Source organism: Bos mutus, chromosome 15 (genome assembly GCF_027580195.1).
Source record: "Bos mutus isolate GX-2022 chromosome 15, NWIPB_WYAK_1.1, whole genome shotgun sequence".
NCBI classification, from domain to species: Eukaryota; Metazoa; Chordata; class Mammalia; order Artiodactyla; family Bovidae; genus Bos; species Bos mutus.
This window is the reverse complement of record NC_091631.1, coordinates 711317-733599: the sequence shown is the minus strand read 5'-3', so window position 1 is coordinate 733599 and position 22283 is coordinate 711317. Positions and strand designations below refer to the sequence as shown.

Sequence of the window (22283 nt, the reverse complement as noted above, 5' to 3'; positions counted from 1 at the left end):
TTCACTGTCACAGGGTACCTCACAGGAACCCACAGCAATGACAAGTGTGTGGTAAGTCGCCTTGTGACTTCTGGGCAGTTTGAAACTGTACTTCTTTTAGAGCATCTTTGGGCAGAAAGCCTTGGGTAATAAAGACCCTCCAGGGAAGTCTTTGCGCATCAAGTGTGCAGTCGAGGTCCCTGCTATTTGGCAGCAGCATGAGCCCTGCAGCCTTCCCCTGGGTGCCACTGCCTTGGTCAAATCAACCAAAGGAGCTGCTTATTAAAGACCATTTTACACTCCTCTGACTCAACAGTGCTTAACTGGGAGTAATTTTGTGCCTCCTCCAGCTCCACCCCCAGGAATATTAGACAAAGCCTGAAGGCACTTTTTTTTTTCCTGGCTGCCAAGCTCAGAGTGCAGGATTTTAGTTCCTGACCAGGCATGGAACCCACGGCCCCTGCAGTGGAAGCCACAGGCTTAACCGCTGGACTGCCAGGGAAGCCCCACGCTGAGGACATTTTGATCATCACAGCCAGGGGTGGGAGGGTGAGGAGGGCTGTTGTCATCTAGTGGGTAGAGGCTGGGGATGTTTCTAAACATTTTAAAATACAAAGGATAGTAAAAAAAAAAAACCTGTATCTGGCTCCAAATACTTATTGTGTCAAGGTGTATAAACCCTACTGTAAGCAAAATCAATCCCAGGGTCCCAGTTGTTACACCCTCACCCCAACAATGGGCTCCCCAGGTGGCGCAGTGGTAAAGAATCGCTTGCCAGTGCAGGGAATGTGGGTTAGAGCCCTGGGTCAGGAAGATCCCCTGGAGGAGGAAATGGCAACCCACTCCAGTGTTCTTGCCTGGAGAATCCCATGGACAGAGGAACCTCGCGGGCAGTGCATAGGGTCACAAGAGTCAGACATAACTGAGTGACTGCACACACACACACACACACACACACACACACACACCCCAGCAACGACAGACTCTTCTCGTTGGGGTCTGCCCAAAGTCTGCAGGAAAGAGTCTGGCATTGATGCTGATTGTTCTAGGGCTGAATCCAGGCCACCACTCATCGCTGTGTCAAATCTGAAGGATTATTTTGAGGATTTAATAAGATACCACGTATAAGACAAAATGATACTTAAATGTTTACATGCCTAACCAGTCTGATTTTTTTAAGGCCCTGGAGAAGTAGACCTTCTCTGAAAGCCATTTTACCTCTTTCTTTATGGTCCTCTGCCAATATCCCCTAGAGACAGCTACAAACCTCAGGGGCTTCTAGCGGGGACGAAGGCCTCCATCTCTCTCTACCTGTGGAGATAGATACGGACAATGCAGACGAAGCCTCAACTTTCATTCTTCTCTTGCACTGACTTCCTTTTGGACCTGAGGGATAGACCGAGGATAAGGCAGACCTGCCCACGACTCACTGAGCTGGAGGCAGACCGTTACGTCACGGGGACAGCAGTGCTAACCTGGGCGGTGTAAGACCTGGCTCCATCAGGGCTCTTCCTCCGAATTCACAATCACGTGACCCCAGAATCCTACTGACCTGTGACGTGGGGATAAAAGGGGGTTTGCCGACATCTTAAAACTGTCTTGAGGATGAGAGGAGACTAAGCTGTGCACGCTCTTTGTAAACTGTAAAGCAGAATACACCTGAGTGGGTGTTGAGCTAGAGATGTTAGTCCATGAAATGTCCTCTGGGAGCCAGAACAGAGCCTTGAAGGAACCAAAAGACTTGGGACTGAGCGAGACGGCATATCTGTGTGGCCCTGGGTATTTTCTGCCAAAATCCCCGTGGGCAGAGAAAGATCTGCGTTTGGGGCAAACATTAAAATCATAGGTGTACTTCCAAGTTACACCACAGAGAGTCACACGTCCTGCCGGATAGGACAGGGTGTGTAAATGCATAAATGTATCACTGCACTTCCAACAGATGTAGCAAAGTCGAGTATAGTAACCATCCGCAGAACTGAGATAGGAGACTTTTCTGTTTCTCTTTTAAAAGAGCACTATCCATGCTGGGATTAGGTAATGAATGACACCTCTCTTCCTTCAAAGGAACTCAAGAGTTATATAACAAAATGAAACAAAATTAAAAAAAAATAGGAAGTAAAGGGAATAGGAAATTGGTGGGGCTATCTGAACTGTTAATAGCTTGGAGGTTCGAAAAGTGAGAGCCAAAGGAAGGAAACCATTAAATCTCAGTCCAAATTCATTGCCATCTGTAAGATGTTACTGATTTGGTTGCTTACGGTTTGAATCCTCTAGGGGGTGAGGTAAGCCACATGAAGGCAAGACCTCATCTTTCGTGTTTACCTTCGTGAATCACGGGCTTAATGCGGCACCTGACACACAGCTGACCTACATGAAATATCTATTAAAATAAGCAGATATGCCCTAAAGTTGGGTGACTCCACTCTCACTTGTAAAAGCAGAAATGGAAACTCCAAGAGATCTGTTGGTGTGTATAGGGTCCTAGTTCGCTGCTGCTGCTGCTGCTGCTAAGTCGCTTCAGTCGTGTCCGACTCTGTGTGACCCCATAGACGGCAGCCCACCAGGCTCCCCCGTCCCTGGGATTCTCCAGGCAAGAACACTGGAGTGGGTTGCCATTTCCTTCTCCAATGCATGAAAGTGAAAAGTGAAAGTGAAGTCGCTCAGTCGTGCCCGACTCTTAGTGACCCCATGGACTACAGCCCACCAGGCTCCTCCATCCATGGGATTTTCCAGGCAAGAGTACTGGAGTGGGGTGCCATTGCCCTCGGACTGAAAAATCGGTTCTAATTACAAGGCCAAGATACTCTCTAGCACACAATTCTGCTTATAGATTATGAAAGATGACACATTAGGATAGAAAGGACGTTTTCTTTAGCATTAACCACAGAGCACCCCAGGGGCTTCCTAGATGGTGCAGTGGTGAAGAATCCGCCTGCCACTGTAAGAGACACAAGAGATGCAGGTTCGATCCCTGGGTCAGGAAGATGCCCTGGAATAGGAAATAGCAACCCATGCCGGTAACCTTGCCTGGAAAAATCCCATGGACAGAGGAGTCTGGTGGGCTACAGTCCATGGGGTTGCAAAGAGTCAGACCCAGCTGAATACGCACCCAACTACAGAGCACCCCTGCCTTCCCGGATTGCTTCCTTAGCTCCCTGGCTCATTCTAAAACTTGGCCTGGCCTATGACTTTGATGAATTCAGGATACTGATGGAGCAACTCCTCCCTGAGGGTTACGGGGAAAGATAAAAGCACAAGGAAATTCTTTCAAAGTGTTTATTTATTTTGTTGTTATTTTTTAAACTATTTTCCAGGGACAAGGTGTCACGGGCCTGAATGTTATCAGTTCTGTGGTCGCAGTGGCTGGAATCATTCTCACCATCATCAGCTACAGATACCAACACAAGTACTGCCAAGGGCCTTCCCTTGAAGGAATATGCGTGATAGGTAGAGTCCTTTACAATGTAAGTGGTTTCGTTCTGGGCAGTGAGTCTGTATCATCTTGTGTGAACAATGTTCATGGTGCATCGACTCATTCATTTAGACGCCTATGATCGAGGTTGCCTCAGCATTTGAGCTCACTGTTGAGAAGAGCTAGTGTGACTCAAGAGCCATAGAGTCTGGACTTGACTTCTGGTTTTGTCACTTATAAGCTTGTGACCTTAGCCTAGTATTTCATCTTCTCCAAGCCTCCATTTTCCTCATTTGAAAAATGAAGACGATAAGATAGCCCACTGGTGTATTATGACGATCACATACACCAGAGCATGACTCGGCACAGTGTAAGGGCCAATAGGATTTAGCTCTTCCTATTAGTGTTGACAGGGATTGGATTCGATTTTACCTTATTGGTCTTATCAAGGAATAGAATGATCTAAAAAGTTTGCTCAGTTCAGTTCAGCCGTTCAGTCGTATCCGACTCTTTTTGAACCCATGAATTGCAGCATGCCAGGCCTCCCTGTCCATCACCAACTCCTGGAGTTCACCCAAACTCATTTCCATTGAGACCGTGATGCCATCCAGCCATCTCATCCTCTGTTGCCCCCTTCTCCTCCTGCCCCCAATCCCTCCCAGCATCAGAGTCTTTTCTAATGAGTCAACTCTTCGCATGAGGTGGCCAAAGTACTGGAGTTTCAGCTTTAGCATCATTCCCTCCAAAGAAATCCCAGGGCTGATCTCCTTCAGAATGGACTGGTTGGATCTCCTTGCAGTCCAAGGGAGTCTCAAGAGTTTTCTCCAACACCACAGTTCAAAAGCATCAATTCTTTGGTGCTCAGCCTTCTTCACAGTCCAACTCTCACATCCATACATGACCACAGGAAAAACCATAGCCTGGACTAGATGGACCTTTGTTGGCAAAGTAATGTCTCTGCTTTTGAATATGCTATCTAGATTGGTCATAACTTTCCTTCCAAGGAATAAGTGTCTTTTAATTTTATGGCTGCAATCACCATCTGCAGTGATTTTGGAGCCCAGAAAAATAAAGTCTGACACTGTTTCCGCTGTTTCCCCATCTATTTTCCATGAAGTGATGGGACCGGATGCCATGATCTTCGTTTTCTGAACGTTGAGCTTTAAGCCAACTTTTCTGCTCTCCTCTTTCACTTTCATCAAGAGGTTTTTTAGTTCCTCTTCACTTTCTGCCATAAGGGTGGTATCATCTGCATATCTGAGGTTATTGATATTTCTCCCGGCAATCTTGATTCCAGCTTGTGCTTCTTCCAGCCCAGCATTTCTCATGATGTACTCTGCATATAAGTCAAATAAGCAGGGTGACAATATACAGCCTTGACGTATTCTTGTCCTATTTGGAACCAGTCTGTTGTTCATGTCCAGTTCTGTTACCTCCTGACCTGCATATAAGTTTCTCAAGAGGCAGGTGGTCTGGTATTCCCATCTCTTTCAGAATTTTCCACAGTTTATTGTGATCCACACAGTCAAAGGCTTTGGCATAGTCAATAAAGCAGAAATAGATGTTTTTCTGGAACTCTCTTGCTTTTTCCATGATCCAGCGGATGTTGGCAATTTGATCTCTGGTTCCTCTGCCTTTTCTAAAACCAGCTTGAACATGTGGAAGTTCACGGTTCACATATTGCTGAAGCCTGGCTTGGAGAATTTTGAGCATGACTTTACTAGCGTGTGAGATGAGTGCAATTGTGCAGTAGTTTGAGCATTCTTTGGCATTGCGTTTCTTTGGGATTGGAATGAAAACTGACCTTTTCCAGTCCTGTGGCCACTGCTGAGTTTTCCAAATTTGCTGGCATATTGAGTGCAGCACTTTCAGAGCATCATCTTTCAGGATTTAAAATAGCTCAACTGGAATCCCATCACCTCCACTAGCTTTGTTCATAGTGATGGCCCATTTGACTTCACATTCCAGGATGTCTGGCTCTAGGTGAGTGATCACACCATCATGATTATCTTGGTCATGAAGATCTTTTTTGTACAGTTCTTCTGTGTATTCTTGCCACCTCTTCTTAATATCTTCTGCTTCTGTTAGGTCCATACCATTTCTGTCCTTTATCGAGCCCATCTTTGCATGAAAAAGTTTGCTCAGTTAATGCTAAATATAGTTGGAGAAAGTGTCTAAGGCACTTAATAAAGTGTTTTTTTAAATAATTTTAGAGCACAAATCATTATATATAGAGTTTTACACATTACAAGAGATGAACCGTATCTTTACCAGAAAATATAGGGATTATTTTAAGTATTAATCTAATAAGTATTTAATGACATTATTTTTATGCATGTCAGCAATTGCTAAGCAAATTTCGGCTTTCATTCAATCCCAATCAGTCAAATATTGAAGGCTTTTGTCCTTAAATGCTAATGAGGTTTGACTTGGGTGGAGAGAAGTGAAGTGGGAACATGGGAAATTGTCTCCTCTGATAAAGAAGGAAAACAGCCATCAGTGACTGAATGTGAGGTCTTGTGTAATCCTCATGTTTACCCGTTAAAGTGAGCCTGGTACACTCTGATGCGTTCCGAAATAAATTACAGAATTAGACTCATAAAAGGTTACTAAGGAAAGTCAGAAAACAGTGTAAGAGACAAAATCCTAACTGGACCAAGAACGTGACGCTCCCCTATTAGCCTTATCCCTTTTCCCAGGAGGCCACCACCGTGCATTACATTAGCAAATACCAGGAAGAAATTGTCTTCTGAGGTTAGGTGCGCAGATGAACGGACTCTGCTCCTGCCCGGCACAGATGTGCGTTGGAGGATTAGTAGCTCCTGCATTGGAGGATTGGAGGATTAGTAGCTCCTGCATTCAGCGGACTCTGCTCCTGCCCGGCACGGATGTGCACTGGAGGATTAGTAGCTCCTGCATTCAGCGGACTCTGCTCCTGCCCGGCACAGGTGTGCACTGGAGGATTAGTAGCTCCTGCTTTCAGAATCCAGGAGACTCTGTTCCCAGACCTCCTACGTATATCACTCCACAATTCCTTGCTGAGCACAACCCAAAGGTCAAAAACAAACTAAAAAGACCCAGGAACAGTGGGCTTTACACATCTCTTGGACTGACTTCTGCCCTGAACACCAATCCATCGTCTACACTGCAGCTAGTCGTCACTTAAAAACACACACCTGATCAGAATCACGCAGTGCCTTCCTGTCAAACACAGAATTTAGACCCAATTTTATTAGGTTTATAAGACTCTAACACATCTATCTGGCCTAACCTTCTAGCATTATTCCAGGCCTTTATCCTCACTGCATGCCGCCCTCTCCACCTTCTAGAATTCTTTAAGTTTTCTAGACCACGTTTTCTTTCTTCAAATGTTCCCCAGCCCAGCACCTATCTTTTCCCACCCACCCGCTGAACTCCTCCTCATTCTCTTTAAGGGGGTCCTTCCTGATCACACCTCCGCCCACCCAGGGTAGGTCTCCCGTTATATTAATAGTAGCCCCCAGTGTTTTTTCATAGCACTTATGATAATTTAGTGAAGTAAATAATTGCCTAATTATCCGTCACTGTCTGCCTCCCTTACAACGATGGAAGTTCCACAAAGACCAAGGTCAGCCCATCCTGCTCACCAGCTGAAGCTGGCAAATTCACAGTGAAAGTTAAAGTCAGTTGTGTCCAGCTCTTTGTGGCCCCATGGACTATACAGTCCATGGAATTCTCCAGGCCAGAACCCTGGAGTGGGTAGCCTTTCCACTGCATACATTGTGGTTTTCTTAAAAAAAAAAAAAAAAAAAAAAAAAGCAAAAGGAGAATATTCAAACTTTTGGCTGTGTTGCAGGGAAATCAAAATTTAGACAGACTCTTGTCCAAGGTTAAGTGTAACATTGGACCCAACTGCAGTCAGCTCTTCTTGTTCCCAAAGGCTAAACTTTTTGGACATCATGCTATTCCCTGCCACTTCTCCGTGCTTTAAGGCAACTAAACGCCACCTTACAGCAGAGTGTGCAAAATGGCAATTATAGGCTACGCCAGACCCAAAGGCTGTTCCATTTGGTTCACAGAAGTGAACAAATACCTGGAAAGTCTCACATTAACAGTGTGTAGATTCAGCTGCCTTAGGAAAGGAGAGAACACGAGGCATCAAGGTTCCCATGTTCCCACATGGAACTGTTGCCCGGGACTGAGTGATGGACACTGAGGGATATATCCCTTCTGGCCTTTCTCCGCCCTGTTTCACCTGTCTGAGACAGCTGTCAGGGGTCTCTACAGGCACTGGAGTTCACTGTCCCGGCCCATCAGAAAGACGTACATGGGATGAAAACAGTTCAGTCACTGCGGTTCTAGAGGCATCTGAAACGCGGGCTTTCCCGTGCTTGGTCACACCGTGTGCTGGTCCTTGGTTTATATCTTTGAAATGGTACAGCTTTCATTCCAAATGCCGTAGACTTATCTTCATTATTTACAGGGAATTTTGTCGGTCTTACTGATCATCAGCATAGCAGAGCTCAGCATCGCTGTGACCATCGCCTCCTTCAGAAGCAACTGCTGGGCAAATTCAAACGAGGTGCGTTCAATGACGTTTGTGAGTATGGATTCCTACTGGGACACGTCAAGGGGACCTCTAGCCTATTAAGTCAGCAGAGCTGTATTCTCAGGGGCTGAATTACAATTTCTAAGTTTAGGAAGATCAAGGAGGGACAAACTTAAAACTGATGGTTCACTCGACGCTCGGAGACAAACCATGTTGCTTTTTATTCCTCTGCTGTACATAGTCATCTCTGTTCAGACATAACTCCTTATCTCCCTGTCAAAATATATGGAAAACAAGACTAAATGGGGATTCATATTATTGTAACATGAGGTGCTTATACCTGGGCCATAAAGCTCTGAAACAACCCCCTCAACAAAGAGGAAGAAAACTATTCAAGTGATACCAATGTAATGTGTCCTCACTCAGTTGTGTCCAACTCTTCGTGACCCCATGAACTGTAGCCTACCAGGCTCCTCCGTCCATGGAATTTTCCAGGCAAGAGTACTGGAGTGGGGTGCCATTTCCTTCTCCAGGGGATCTTCCTGACCCAGGGATCGAACCTGGGTCTCCTGCATTGCAAGCAGATGCTTTACCCTCTAAGCCACCAGGGAGGCCCTCGTGATACCAATAGTATTTATAATAATCACTATAGCTCCACATTTATCGAATGTTCACTATGTTATTGTTATAATCACCTAACACAACTTAATCTTAATTAAGTTATTAAAGCATCTTTATTTTACATATGAAAGAAATTAATAATCTAATTGAGGATTCCTCATATGTGATGAGGCACTTTTGCTGTTTAAAAGATTCTCTGTCTTTGGCTTCAACAGTTTAATTAAAATGTGCTTTGGTGTGCATCCCTTTGGATTTATCCTGTTTGAAGTTCATTGAGCTTCTTAGATTTGTAGATGAATATTCTTCACCAGATTTGGTAAATTTTCAGTCATTATTTCTCTAAATATTATTTTTTCCTCTTTTTCTTTTTCTTCTGAGATCTCAGCAATGCGTGTGTTGGTCTGCTCGTTCATAGCTCACAGGTCCCGTAGGCTGTGTTCACTTCTCTTAACTATTTCTTCTTTCTGTTCCTCAGACCCAATGATTTCAATTGTTCTATCTTCAAGTTCATTTATTATTTCTTCTGCCTGCTCAGATCAACTTCTGAACCCCTCTGGTGTGCATTTTTATTAAATTTCTCAGCTCTAGAAATTATTTTGGTTCTGTTTTATAATTTATATCTTATTTATATCTTCATTTTGTTCATATATCATTTTGCTATGTTTGCACATGATTTTCTTCAGCTCTTCTAGGGTCTTTGAGTTGTTTTAAAGTCTTTGTCTAGTATATCTGAATTATGGGGTTCCTCAGGTACAATTTCTGCTCATTTATTTTGTTGGCTCAGTCAGTAAGGAGTCCATCCACCTGCACTGCAGGATACCGGGGTTTGATCCCTGGGTTGGGAAGATTCCCTGCAGAAGGAACTGGCAACCCACTCCAGTATTCTTGCCTGGAGAATTCCACAGGCAGAGGAGCATGGCGGGCTACAGTCCACAGGGTTGCAAGAGTCGGACATGACTTAGTGAATAAACAACCACCACCCCTGAACAAACCGCATTTTTCTGTTTCTTTGTAGACCTTGAGATTTATTTTGTTGGAAACCAGACATCTGAATCTTATAATGTATGAACTCTCGAAATCAGACTCTCCCTTTTCCTTTGGGTTTTCTCAGGGAGAGGGCTTGTTTGTTTTTATTGCCATAGAGCATCTCTGCGGAGAAGGCAATGGCACCCTACTCCAGTACTGTTGCCTGGAAAATTCCATGGATGGAGGAGCCTGGTAGGCTGCAGTCCATGGGGTCGCTAAGAGTAGGACATGACTGAGCGACTTCCCTTTTTTCACTTTCATGCATTGGAGAAGGCAATGGCAACCCAGTCCAGTATTCTTGCCTGGAGAATCCCAGGGACAGAGGAGCCTGTTGGGCTGCCGTCTATGGGGTTGCACAGAGTTGGACACGACTGATGTGACTTAGCAGCAGCAGCCGAGCATCTCAGTGCCAGAGAACAGCCTGAGATGAAAGCTTAAGAGCTTCTCAGGACTTTTCTCAGCATGCATCTTTTCCAGGTCTGTATGGTGGGCTTCTACATTTTCACATATACATAATTGTTTCTGAACATCAAATCAAAACAAAAATAGTTGAAGATAGGGGTAGCTTCCCTCAAAGCTGCCTCAGCCAATATGGATTGAAACAATGGCATCCAGCCTCTGCACTTGCACCTCAGTGATGAGAAGCACTGACCTACAATTAAAACAGGAAACCTGATATTTGGGAGACAAGGTCCTTACTGCCCATCCCGACTCCAGCAGGTCACACTAGGGACATGGGTTGTCGTCTCCCAGCTTCCTGCCAGGGGCTGGGAGTGAGAGATGAGTGCTCACTGCTGTTCTGAAGGCTGAAACTGGCTGACATAACTTGCCAGTTTAGCAGCCAAGAGGTCCTTTGGAAGCTTCAAGTGTTCAAACAGACTCCAGAATTTCAAAATAGTTACTTCAGTTTCTGCCAGTATGAGTATTGCGCAGATGAATAGGCAGGTTCCAGGAGTTTCCTATTCTGCCTTCTTCCCTGTGACTTCTCAAGAGTGATTCTTAAAACCAAGCAGTGTACATCTCCTTTGTTCTTTTTCAAAACACTTTTTGGCTGTTCTAGGTGTTCAAGATTTCCAGATTTGATTTAGAAACTATCAGTTCCTACAAAAATCTTCCTTGGATTTTGATTGGAGCTCTATTGAACTTATAAATGATCTGGAGAAAATTGCTTACTCATAATATTTAGCCTTCTTACAAATGTCTGTGATATGTTTACATTTTCTTATATTTCCTTTCATTTCTCTGAGCAATAGTTTGTAGTTTTCAGTGTATAAATCTTATGCATATTTTGTTAAATTCACCCCTGAGTATTTCATGTTTTTTCTTGCTATTGTACATGGCATTTAAAATTTTTACTTGCCAGATGTCCATTCCTAGAAAGAGAAATGCAGTTATTTTTATATATTGGTATGCTATGACTTTATAAAACTTAGTAACTCTAGTAGCTTTATTACTGATTTCCTAGAATTTTCTAGATAGACATCTATTTTCCCAGTAAAGACACTTTTATTTACAAATTTTATTCCTTATTTTTCTTGATTTACTGAACTGTGTAGAGCCTCCTGGACATTTTTTCGTATTTTGAATGCTGAACATACACAACCATTCTTTGTTCCCAATCTTAGGGTAAAAAAATGTTACAGTTTACCCTTAAATATGATGTTACCCTATAGGGTTTTCATGGACTAAATTTACCCTAGTTTGCAGAGAATCTTTTATTATAAATGAGTATAAATGTAAAGTTTCAACTCATATGTAACACTTTTATTATCTGAGCCCAAATGCCTGATTCATCACTCTTTTCCTGATACGAGTACAGAAGGTTATAAAGCTCTGCAGGACACTCTAGGAGCAAACTGCTCACACTGAATAACTATCCAATTTAATTCTACGAACAGAGCTTTGTAATTGCTCTGCAATATGCAAGCTACAATAGAAGATTTAAAGCTATGATGCAATATGCACCCTGATCTCAAGAGGAAAAGGAAGTGGACTCTGAATGTTTCCTGTGCCCACCACGGTGCCCACCACAGTACCTAAAAGCATGATTTCTTATAGTCTTTGGTCGTACCCACTCTGAAGTAAGGCATAACTGAAGTAGCTCGTACGAGGAAGCATAGGTATAGGAAAGCACAGGACCTATAATTCTACTTCAGCGTATGAATCCAAGTTCACAAGTTAACAGCTCTTGACACTAGTTGGATCACTTAAAATCTCTCTCTGAGCCTAGCTCTTTAAGTCATAAAACAAGGATGACAACCTCATACAGATGTCATAACAACTAGCTGACATGACTTTGGAGCCTTGCTTAGCACCTGGTAATCTCAGTTATTATTAGGGACGCTGCTGCTGCTGCTAAGTCGCGTCAGTCTTGTCTGACTCTGCGACACTATAGACGGCAGCCCACCAGGCTCCCCCGTCCCGGGGATTCTCCAGGCAAGAACACTGGAGTGGGTTGCCATTTCCTTCTCCAATGCAGGAAAGTGAAAAGTGAAAGTGAAGTCGCTCAGTCGTGTCTGACTCTTCGTGACCCCAAGGACTGGAGCCTACCAGGCTCCTCTGTCCATGGGATTTTCCAGGCAAGAGTACTGGAGTGGGTCGCCATTGCCTTCTCCACATTAGGGATGAGTAAACTTATTAAAATCATCGCACTTAAATAAAGCTAGGTAAACTATAATTCATGGCTCCAAACTGCTCTTTTAACAAATGAATGAATCATAATTCAAACGAAATGGAAGTTTGGGAATAAGTAAAAATTCAGACATCTGCCTTAAAGTACCATTTGTCTTCACATAAATGCCCTCCAACAAGGATGACGTGTAGGTGTGGAAACAAATTGCAAGAGTAGGGAACGATAATGTGAGAATGTGGACAGCCACAGCTTTAGCCTGTCATCCAGCCACTGGGTGACCACAGCGAGGTCATTTAATCACCTAGAGGTCCAATTGCTTCATCAGATAGAAGCAGTAGTCTCTTCTGACTCTATAGATGACCTCAGACAAGGACACAGGCTGACAAAACCCAGAAGACTGGTCTGTAATGACAACTCCTCTCAAATAAAAATAAGTTGTAAGGAATGGGAAGCACTGGCTACATCTTACTTGTTTGTAATGAAACTGAAAGGGTTAGTCACTCAGTCGTGTCTGACTCTTTGCGATCATGTGCACTGTAGCCCACCAGGCTCCCCCATCCCTGGAATTCTCCAGGCAAGAACAGGAGTGGGTTACCATTCCCTTCTCCAGGGGATCTTCCCAACCCAGGTATCAAACCTAAGTCCCCTTCATTGCAGGCAGATTCTTTACCATCTGAGTCCTGGGGAAGCCTATAAGGAAAAGTCCAAATTTCCTAGCCTAGTGTCTTAATCCATTTAGGCTTCTATTAAAAACAACAACAACAGACTGGGTGACTTAAACAGCAGAGTTTTATTTCTTGGAGCTCTGCAGGCTGGTAAGTCCAGGATCAAGGTTCCAGGAGGTTGGGTCCAGTAAGAGCCCACGTCCTGGTTTATATCTCGCTGTGTCTTTATATGGCAGAAGGAGCCAGGGAGGCCTCTGAAGTCTCTTTTATAAGATTGTTAACCCCATTCATGATGGCATGGTTCTCATGACATAATTTATCACCCGAAGGCCACACCTCCAAATGTAATCACGTTGTAGATTAATTTTCAATATATGAAAATTAATTACTTTCCATCCTTCAGTTGAGTCGCTTGGCCGTGTCTGACTCTTTGTGACCCCGTGGACTGCAGCACTCCAGGCTTCCCTGTCCATCACCAACTCCCGGAGCTTGCTCAAGCTCATTGTCAGTGAGCATCATCCTCTGTCGTCCCCTCTCCTCCTGCCTTCAGTCTTCCCCAGCATCAGGGTCTTTTCAAATGAGTCAGCTCTTCGCATCAGGTGGCCAAAGTATTGGAGTTTCAGCTTCAACATCAGTCCTTCCAATGAACACCCAGGACTGATTTCCTTTAGGATGGACTGGTTGGATCTCCTTACAGTCCAAAGACTCTCAAGAGTCTTCTCCAGCACCACAGTTCAAAAGCATCAATTCTTTGGTGCTCAGGTTTCTTGATAGTCCAGCTATCCATACATGACTACTGGAAAAGCTGTAGCTTTGATTAGACGGACCTCTGTTGGCAAAGTACTACTGTGTCTGCTTTTTAATATGATGTCTAGGTTGGTCATAACTTTTCTTCCAAAGAGCAAGCGTCTTTTAATTTCATCGCTGCAGTTACCATCTGCAGTGATTTTGGAGCCCAAGAAAATAAAGTCTCACTGTTTCCACTGTTTCCCCATCTATTTGTCAGTAATTTCCATCCTTGCTCCCTCCCAAATTCATGTCCTTTTCATATGAAAAATACATCCTTTCTATCCTAGTAGCCCCCAAAAGTTCCTTATTGTTACAGCATCAACTTCAAAGTCTAAGTCCAAAGTCTCAGCTAAAACATCATCTTAATTAAATATGGGTGAGAGTTAAGATATGGCTTAACCGGAGGCAAATTCCCTCCAGCTGCAAACCTGTGAAACCAAACGTGTTATGAAACCAAACTTCCAAACTACAGCAAAGGAATGGGCATGGGATACACATTCCCACTCCCTAAGGGAGAAACGGGAAAGAAGGACAACTAGGTCTCAAGTAAGCCTCAGACCTGACAGCACAAACCATTTAAGGCTTAAGGTGAAAGAATGGTCCTCTTGGGCCTGATGCTCCGTCTTCCAAGCACACTGGGAGGACCTCAGCCCCGCTGAGCAGGAAGGCCCCGCGGCCACTCCCCGCCGGGGCTCTGTGGCTGCCGGCCTGGGGTCCTGCGCCTGCGGCTCTGTGTTTTGAAACCGAGGGTGCGGTGGCCATGTCCCCGCGGGTCTGCTGGGCACAGTGCCTGCAGCAGCCCTCGGCCTCGACCCCACCTCACAGCACGGGGTGAGGGCACCTTGACTCTGCCTGAGCCTGGGAGTTGGTCCCATCCTTTGAAACCACTCTTCAGGGGCCCTTGCACGCAGGGTCTGCAGTGGGAGTGCAGCCCTGGGGATCTCGGACGCCTCTGGGGGTCATTCTTCCATTGTCTTGGAGAATCGCTCCTGGCTGCTGGTGAGATCGCGGATCCGCAATACTTTCCTTATCAAAGCAGTCACTTGGCCCACTCTCCTGTTTTTGGTGGCTGGCTGGGTCTTTGTTGCAGCTCATGGGCTTCTTCAGCTGCGGGGTGTGGGCTCTCTAGATGTGGCATGTGGGCTTCAGAGCACACAGGCCCAGCTGCTCTGTGGCACACGGGACCTTAGTTCCCTGACCGGGGATCAAACCTGTGTCCTCGGCATTGGAAGGTGGGCTCCTAACCACTGGACCACAGGGGAAGTCCCCACTTGATCTACTCTTAAATGTTCTCATTTTTTTTGTAATACAAATGGACTGAGAATTTTCCACACCATAGAGTCCCACTTCCTTTTGGCTTAATAATTCCATCCTTACATCATTTTTATCTTCTCACATTATAGCATAAGCTGTCTGTAGAAGTCAAGCCTCACCTTCAACACTTCACCTAGACATAGCTTCAGTTAAACTTCATTGCTTACAAGTTCTATCTTCCACAGAATACTAGAACATAAACACAGTTCAGCCATGTTCCTAGCCACTTTATACCAAGATCACCGCCTTCTGGTTTCCAATGACATTTTCCTCATTTCTGTCTGAGACCTCATCAGTGACTTTTATCATCCATATTTCCACCAGCACTTCATTCAAGATTACTAAGGTGTTCTCTAAGACAGAAGTTTTCTCCACAGCTCTCCTTTTTTCTTCCTGGGCTCTCACGGAAATTGTCCCTAACAGTTCATTCACAATAATATAAGCCTTTTCTAGCATGCCCCTCAAAGCTTGTCCCGCTTCTACTCATTACCCAGTTCCAAATCTGCTTCTGCATCTTTGGGTATTGGTTACAGCAGCAATCCCATTTCTTGGTAACAGATTTTGTCCTGACCTAGCTGGGATGCTGTGGTAAAGATGTGTGTGAACTCACGTGTGCTCCACACTCGTTCCATGTCTGACTCTGTGATTCTATGGACTGCAGCCCACCAGGCTCCTCTGTCCATGGAACTTTCCAGGCAAGAATTCTGGGCCAAGTTGCCATTTCCTCCTCCAGGGGATCTTCCCATCCCAGGGATCAAACCTGCGTCTTGTGTGGCTCCTGCTTTGGCAGGTGGATTCTTTACCACTGAGCACTTGTGAATCCCCGTACTAAATACTGGGTAGTTTAAAGGATAAAAATGTATTTCCATGGTTCTGGGAAGGCCAAGATCAGGGTGCTAGCAGGTTCCGGGTCTAGTGAGGACCCGCTTCTTGGTCCACGGACGGCAGGCTTCTCATGGAAGAAAGGACAAATCACAGGGCTCTTTCACCAGGCACAGATCTCACTGACGAGGGCTTCACAGTCATGGCCCAATCACCTGCCAGATTCTAACTCTCAACCCCACACATGGGCAATGAGGTTTCAACGTGCGGCTCTGAAAGGACACGTTCGGCTCCCGGGACCTACACACCATCTGACAGTATCTAACTGCTGGCCACCGGCCGTCACCCTCGCTACACCCCCGCCTTATGTTCACATTCGGTTCTCAGGACCTACACACCATCTGACAGTATCTAACTGCTGGCCACCGGCCGTCACCCTCGCTACACCCCCGCCTTATGTTCACATTCGGTTCTCAGGACCTACACACCATCTGACAGTATCTAACTGCGCGCCACCGGCCATCACACTCGCTACACCCCCGCCTTATGTTCTTGTATCCACTCTTCCCGCTCCCTGGACTTTGGTTCCTTTCTTCCTTCATCTTACTTTATACCCAAGGAATCTCTGTTCATCCATCAGGACACAGACCAATGTCTCTTCTTCAGTGAACCCTTTGCCAGCTCTCAGAATTAGCTCATCTTGTACATTCTCGTGAAGCACATAGTACCTAGTTCTGTAATAGCATTTGATAGACTGTGCTGTTATCCATTTATATCTTGACCTATCTATAATTCTGAGCACAATTATAGGGAAAAACCCACATTTGACTATGATCTTGAGCGTCCAGTTCATCTAATAGATCAGATCAGATCAGTCACGTCCGACTCTTTGCGACCCCATGAATCGCAGCACGCCAGGCCTCCATGTCCATCACCAACTCCCGGAGTTCACTCAGACTCACGTCCATCAAGTCAGTGATGCCATCCAGCCATCTCATCCTCTGTCGTCCCCTTCTCCTCCTGCCCCCAATCCCTCCCAGCATCAGAGTCTTTTCCAATGAGTCAACTCTTCGCATGAGGTGGCCAAAGTACTGGAGTTTCAGCTTTAGCATCATTCCTTCCAAAGAAATCCCAGGGCTGATCTCCTTCAGAATGGACTGGTTGGATCTCCTTACAGTCCAAGGGAGTCTCAAGAGTCTTCTCCAACACCACAGTTCAAAAACATCAATTCTTCGGCACTCAGCCTTCTTCACAGTCCAACTCTCACATCCATACATGACCACAGGAAAAACCATAGCCTGGACTAGATGAACCTTTGTTGGCAAAGTAATGTCTCTGCTTTTGAATATGCTATCTAGGTTGGTCATAACTTTCCTTCCAAGGAGTAAGCATCTTTTAATTTCATGGCTGCAATCACCATCTGCAGTGATTTTGGAGCCCAGAAAAATAAAGTCTGACACTGTTTCCACTGTTTCCCCATCTATCTCCCATGAAGTGATGGGACCAGATGCCATGATCTTCGTTTTCTGAATGTTCAGCTTTAAGCCAACTTTTTCACTCTCCACTTTCACTTTCATCAAGAGGCTTTTTAGTTCCTCTTCACTTTCTGCCATAAGGGTGGTGTCATCTGCATATCTGAGGTTATTGATATTTCTCCTGGCAATCTTGATTCCAGTTTGTGTTTCTTCCAGTCCAGCATTTCTCATGATGTACTCTGCATATAAGTTAAATAAACAGGGTGACAATATACAGCCCTGACGAACTCCTTTTCTTATTTGGAACCAGTCTGTTGTTCCATGTCCAGTTCTAACTGTTGCTTCCTGACCTGCATACAGATTTCTCAAGAGGCAGGTCAGGTGGTCTGTGATTCCCATCTCTTTCAGAATTTTCCACAGTTTATTGTGATCCACACAGTCAAAGGCTTTGGCATAGTCAATAAAGCAGAAATAGATGTTTTTCTGGAACTCTCTTGCTTTTTCTATGATCCAGCGGATGTTGGCAATTTGATCTCTGGTTCCTCTGCCTTTTCTAAAACCAGCTTGAACATCTGGAAGTTCACGGTTCACATATTGCTGAAGCCTGGCTTGGAGAATTTTGAGCATGACTTTACTAGCGTGTGAGATGAGTGCAATTGTGCGGTAGTTTGAGCATTCTTTGGCATTGCCTTTCTTTAGGATTGGAATGAAAACTGACTTTTCCAGTCCTGTGGCCACTGCTGAGTTTTCCAAATTTGCTGGCATATTGAGTGTAGCACTTTCACAGCATCATCTTTCAGGATTTGGAATAGCTCAACTGGAATTCCATCACCTCCACTAGCTTTGTTCATAGTGATGCTTTCTAGGGCCCACTTGACTTCACATTCCAGGATGTCTGGCTCTAGGTCAGTGATCACACCATCGTGATTATCTGGGTCGTGAAGATCTTTTTTGTACAGTTCTTCTGTGTATTCTTGCCATCTCTTCTTAATATCTTCTGCTTCTCTTAGGTCCATATCATTTCTGTCCTTTATCGAGCCCATCTTTGCATGAAATGTTCCTTTGGTATCTCTGATTTTCTTGAAGAGATCCCTAGTCTTTCCCATTCTGTTGTTTTCCTCTATTTCTTTGCATTGATCGCTGAAGAAGGCTTTCTTATCTCTTCTTGCTATTTTTTGGAACTCTGCATTCAGATGTTTATATCTTTCCTTTTCTCCTTTGCTTTTCACTTCTCTTCTTTTCACAGCTATTTGTAAGGCCTCCCCAGACAGCCATTTTGCTTTTTTGCATTTCTTTTCTATGGGAATGGTCTTGATCCCTGTCTCCTGTACAATGTCACGAACCTCATTCCATAGTTCATCAGGCACTCTATCTATCAGATCTAGGCCCTTAAATCTATTTCTCACTTCCACTGTATAATCATAAAGGATTTGATTTAGGTCATACATGAATGGTCTAGTGGTTTTCCCTACTTTCTTCAATTTAAGTCTGAATTTGGCAATAATCATTATAAACCTGAATATATGAATATTGAGTAGATAACTTAAAATATCTTAGAAAGTGAAAGTGTTAGTCCCTCAGTCAGGTCCCACTTCTTTGCGGCCCCATGGACTATAGCCCACCAGGCTCCTCTGCCCATGGGATTCTCCAGGCAAGAATACTGGAGTGGGTAGCCATTCCCATCTCCAGGGGATCTTCCTGACCCAGGGATCGAACCCTGGTCTCCTGCACCACAGGCAGATTCTTTACCATCTGAGCCAAATCCTAAGTATGGGAAGACTAATCCCAGACAATCTCAATAAACTCCCCTCTTCAATAGATGAGACAATAGAGGCTGAAGACTTGTCCATAAAACAAACAAACAAAAAACTAGTGAGTTGGGACTTCCCGGTGGTCCAGTGTTTAAGCTTCACTTCAGGAGGCATGCGTTCTATCCGTGGTCGGGGAGCTAAGACCACATATATGCCGTGTGGCGTGGCCAAAAAACAAATTTACAAAAAGTAAATATAAATAAGCAAAACTAATGAGTTGATGGTAAAAGCAGTCTTGGGTTTGTTTTCTGATTCCTCCTGTAGATTTTGCTTCCTGTATACTATCTTAAGGGAGAGAGGAAAAATAATTTGGGACTACAAGAAGAAAATAATGTCAAAGATGATTCTGTTCTATTGTTTCCCTCACCCTTTGGTTTTATAGATTGTGTTTTTCTTGCCTTCGGATGTTACTCAAGAGAGTGAACTATCTGTTCCTGACGAAAATGCCGTCATACAATTTGAGCTACAAGAAGAGTCTACTAGTGCTGATTCAACGACAAACATAAAACCTGTTTTCTTTGGAGGCTATTCATTCTTCAAGTTAAGAGTCACAAAAAATCAGTTTACCTTCCAACATGCAGGCAGGAGAGGCAGTAATAGTTTCAACACATCTTCTCTGTTTATGGAAGATGAACGACAGAAATATGTCCCTCAAACTTTAAGCCTTTATGGAGAAGAAGTGGAGGTGAAACATTCGCCTCCCATTCTAGAGCAAAAGTCCTCAGAAATCATGATGAATACTGAACCACTTAAAGACGAAGACCTACAAGCTGCTATCTCACAATCCCCAGAAGAGAAACCTCCACTGTTGCAGGACCAAGCCTCAAAACTCCAACTTTTTCCATCTTATTCTGTAAAAAGTGTCCACGATTTACCACCCCAAGACTTGCCATACCAAGCTCCGAGAGCCGAAACTTCACCAGAACAAGACTTGCTATCTGAAGCATCAACATCTCATGTCACAGAGTCTCATGGAATTACATCCCAAGACAAGGAATCCCAGGGCATACCACTGCAAAATACACAATCCCATGACATGCTATCTGACTACCTACCATCCCCAGACATGCCTGCCCAAGACCTTGCTTTCCAAAGACAAGCCCTGCCATTACAAGCCATACCATTTGGAGCCACGTCGTTACTTTCTGTGCAGTCCTCTAATATGCAACACCTAGATCGACGGTCTCTGGATTTTCAACTACACGACATCCAATCTAAAGAACAGAGAGCTGTGCATTTATCGTATCAAGACATTAAATCGGAAGTCATGTTAATGACCGAAGAATGGAAACCTGAGGAGGAACTTCAGAGCAGGAGACCATCAAAGCAGCATTCCCAACTGCAGCAAAGCAAAGGCTGTCTGTGTGCAAAACAGAAAGCCCTTGACGTGTACATTCAAGACCAACCACACCCAAGGAGGAAATCCCTAGACAAGCACATCAAAAGCTGGCTCTCTCCAAAAAAGCAATTCATAGATAAGGAAGTCCAAGTTAGTCAAACCATACTGCAACTCCCAGACCAGCAAGCTGAGAACCTGCGAATCCAAGAGGAGAAACCCCCGAGGCAGCTCTACCAGGATATGCAAATCCAGGAGTACCATGACTGGCAGTCTCCAGACAGGAAAGTCCAAACCTGGCAATCTTTAGGACAACAATCCCAAGAATGGAGAACTCAGGACTGGAAAAGCAAAGAATGGGAGAAACGAGAACGGCAACTTGAAATGCAGCATTCCCAAAATTGGGACTTCCAGGCCTGGCAAACCCAAGATCTGCAAGTGAAAGAATCCCGGAAGCAGAGGTCTCTATTCCAGGAAACCCAGACTCTGCACGCCACTATTCCAGCTGACCTAGATGAACAGTCCCAAGATGTTCTACAAGACAGTCAGCACCAAAATAAAGACCAACAAGACCTTCAATCTGCAGGAATCCAAAAAGAAGTTATGGAAACAGATGCTGTGCAAACAAGGGACATCAAGTCAGAGGATACGAGTTGTGGAAAAAGCCAGACTCCAAGTGACTTGCAATCAGAAGACGCGAAGTCAGATTTTAACTGTTTCTCCTACCAAAGCTCAGTACAAGAACTTCAATCCACAGGAAGTCAAAAACAAGAAATGGAAACAGATGCTGTGCAAACAAGGGGCATCAAGTCAGAGGACACGAGTTGCGGAAAAAGTCAAAGCCCAACTGACCTGCAATTAGAAGACATAAAACCAGATTCTAACTGTTCTTCCTACCAAAGCTCAGTACAAGACACATATCACGCCTATATGTCCAATAAAAATTCAGAGCAAGATGTGAAACAAGACACATCAACTTGCTCCACTGTATGCAAAGAAGGCCAGTCTTTAGCTTCCACCTCCTGTGGCTCAAAAGAAAGACAGCAATCTGAAGACTTGGGCTAATGTGCAGACTCTCCCACACACTGCACCACTCCTGATTTTGGAACCAAATTAGGGAAAAGCAATCTCCAACGTCTGTGTGCAGGTGTGGTTACTACCTTATTTACTCACCAGAAAACAAAGGGCAAGCAAAACACTCAAAGGACATGTCCTTAATTATAATAAAATGACAACAAATATTAATACTATATCAGAACTTTCTGGGGGTGAAGAAATAATTCACATTTAAACTCTGTTATCAAGGTTAGTGTCTCAGTTTATGATCACTAATTCTTTTTACAGCTTAATATTTAATGGACTTACTCTTCCATGGTGCTAACATGTTTTGCCTTCACCTTTGTGTATTACAGGAGCTCAGTAAGTCAACCAGGAAGAAGTCTACGCAGCTCCCTAAGGGCTCAAGGACCGAAAGAGTTGGCAAGGAATAAAAATCAATCCCACCATGACCCTGTTTTGCTGTTTCCAATCACCCAACTTACTCCCCGCTCCAAATCTAAATATATGTTGAGGATATGGACTTTGTTCAATTAATGAGGTAGGATGTGGCAGTGAGTACAGAACGTGGTGGAGAGCGAGAGAGAGAATAAAACATACCTAGAGACAGGGAAGTAAGAGGCAGGGAAGGGAAGAGATGCAGAAGTCACAGTAGAAATTATGACAGACTCATGAATTGCGTGAAGCTCTACTGCCCGTCATATGGCTCTGCTCGCCCCTTCTAATTTAATAAACTCATGACATACAGTGTCACCCTCAGTGGTCAAAGGAAACTGTGATCACAAGCCATCAGTTGCCCTCCATCCTCCAAGCCTGA

General features: G+C 44.4%; 1 protein-coding gene across 1 annotated transcript in view; it reads left to right on the top strand.

Annotated features, from left to right (window-relative positions):
* Positions 1-21475, top strand: part of MS4A14 (membrane spanning 4-domains A14) — a 28612-nt gene extending 7137 nt beyond the window's left edge. The window contains exons 3-6 of the mRNA XM_005906420.3: positions 1-51; positions 3294-3443; positions 7854-7952; positions 19457-21475. Of these exons, the coding sequence (XP_005906482.1) occupies positions 1-51; positions 3294-3443; positions 7854-7952; positions 19457-21475 (2319 nt within the window). The remainder of the gene's footprint in view (positions 52-3293; positions 3444-7853; positions 7953-19456) is intronic.
* Positions 21476-22283: the final 808 nt, after the last annotated feature.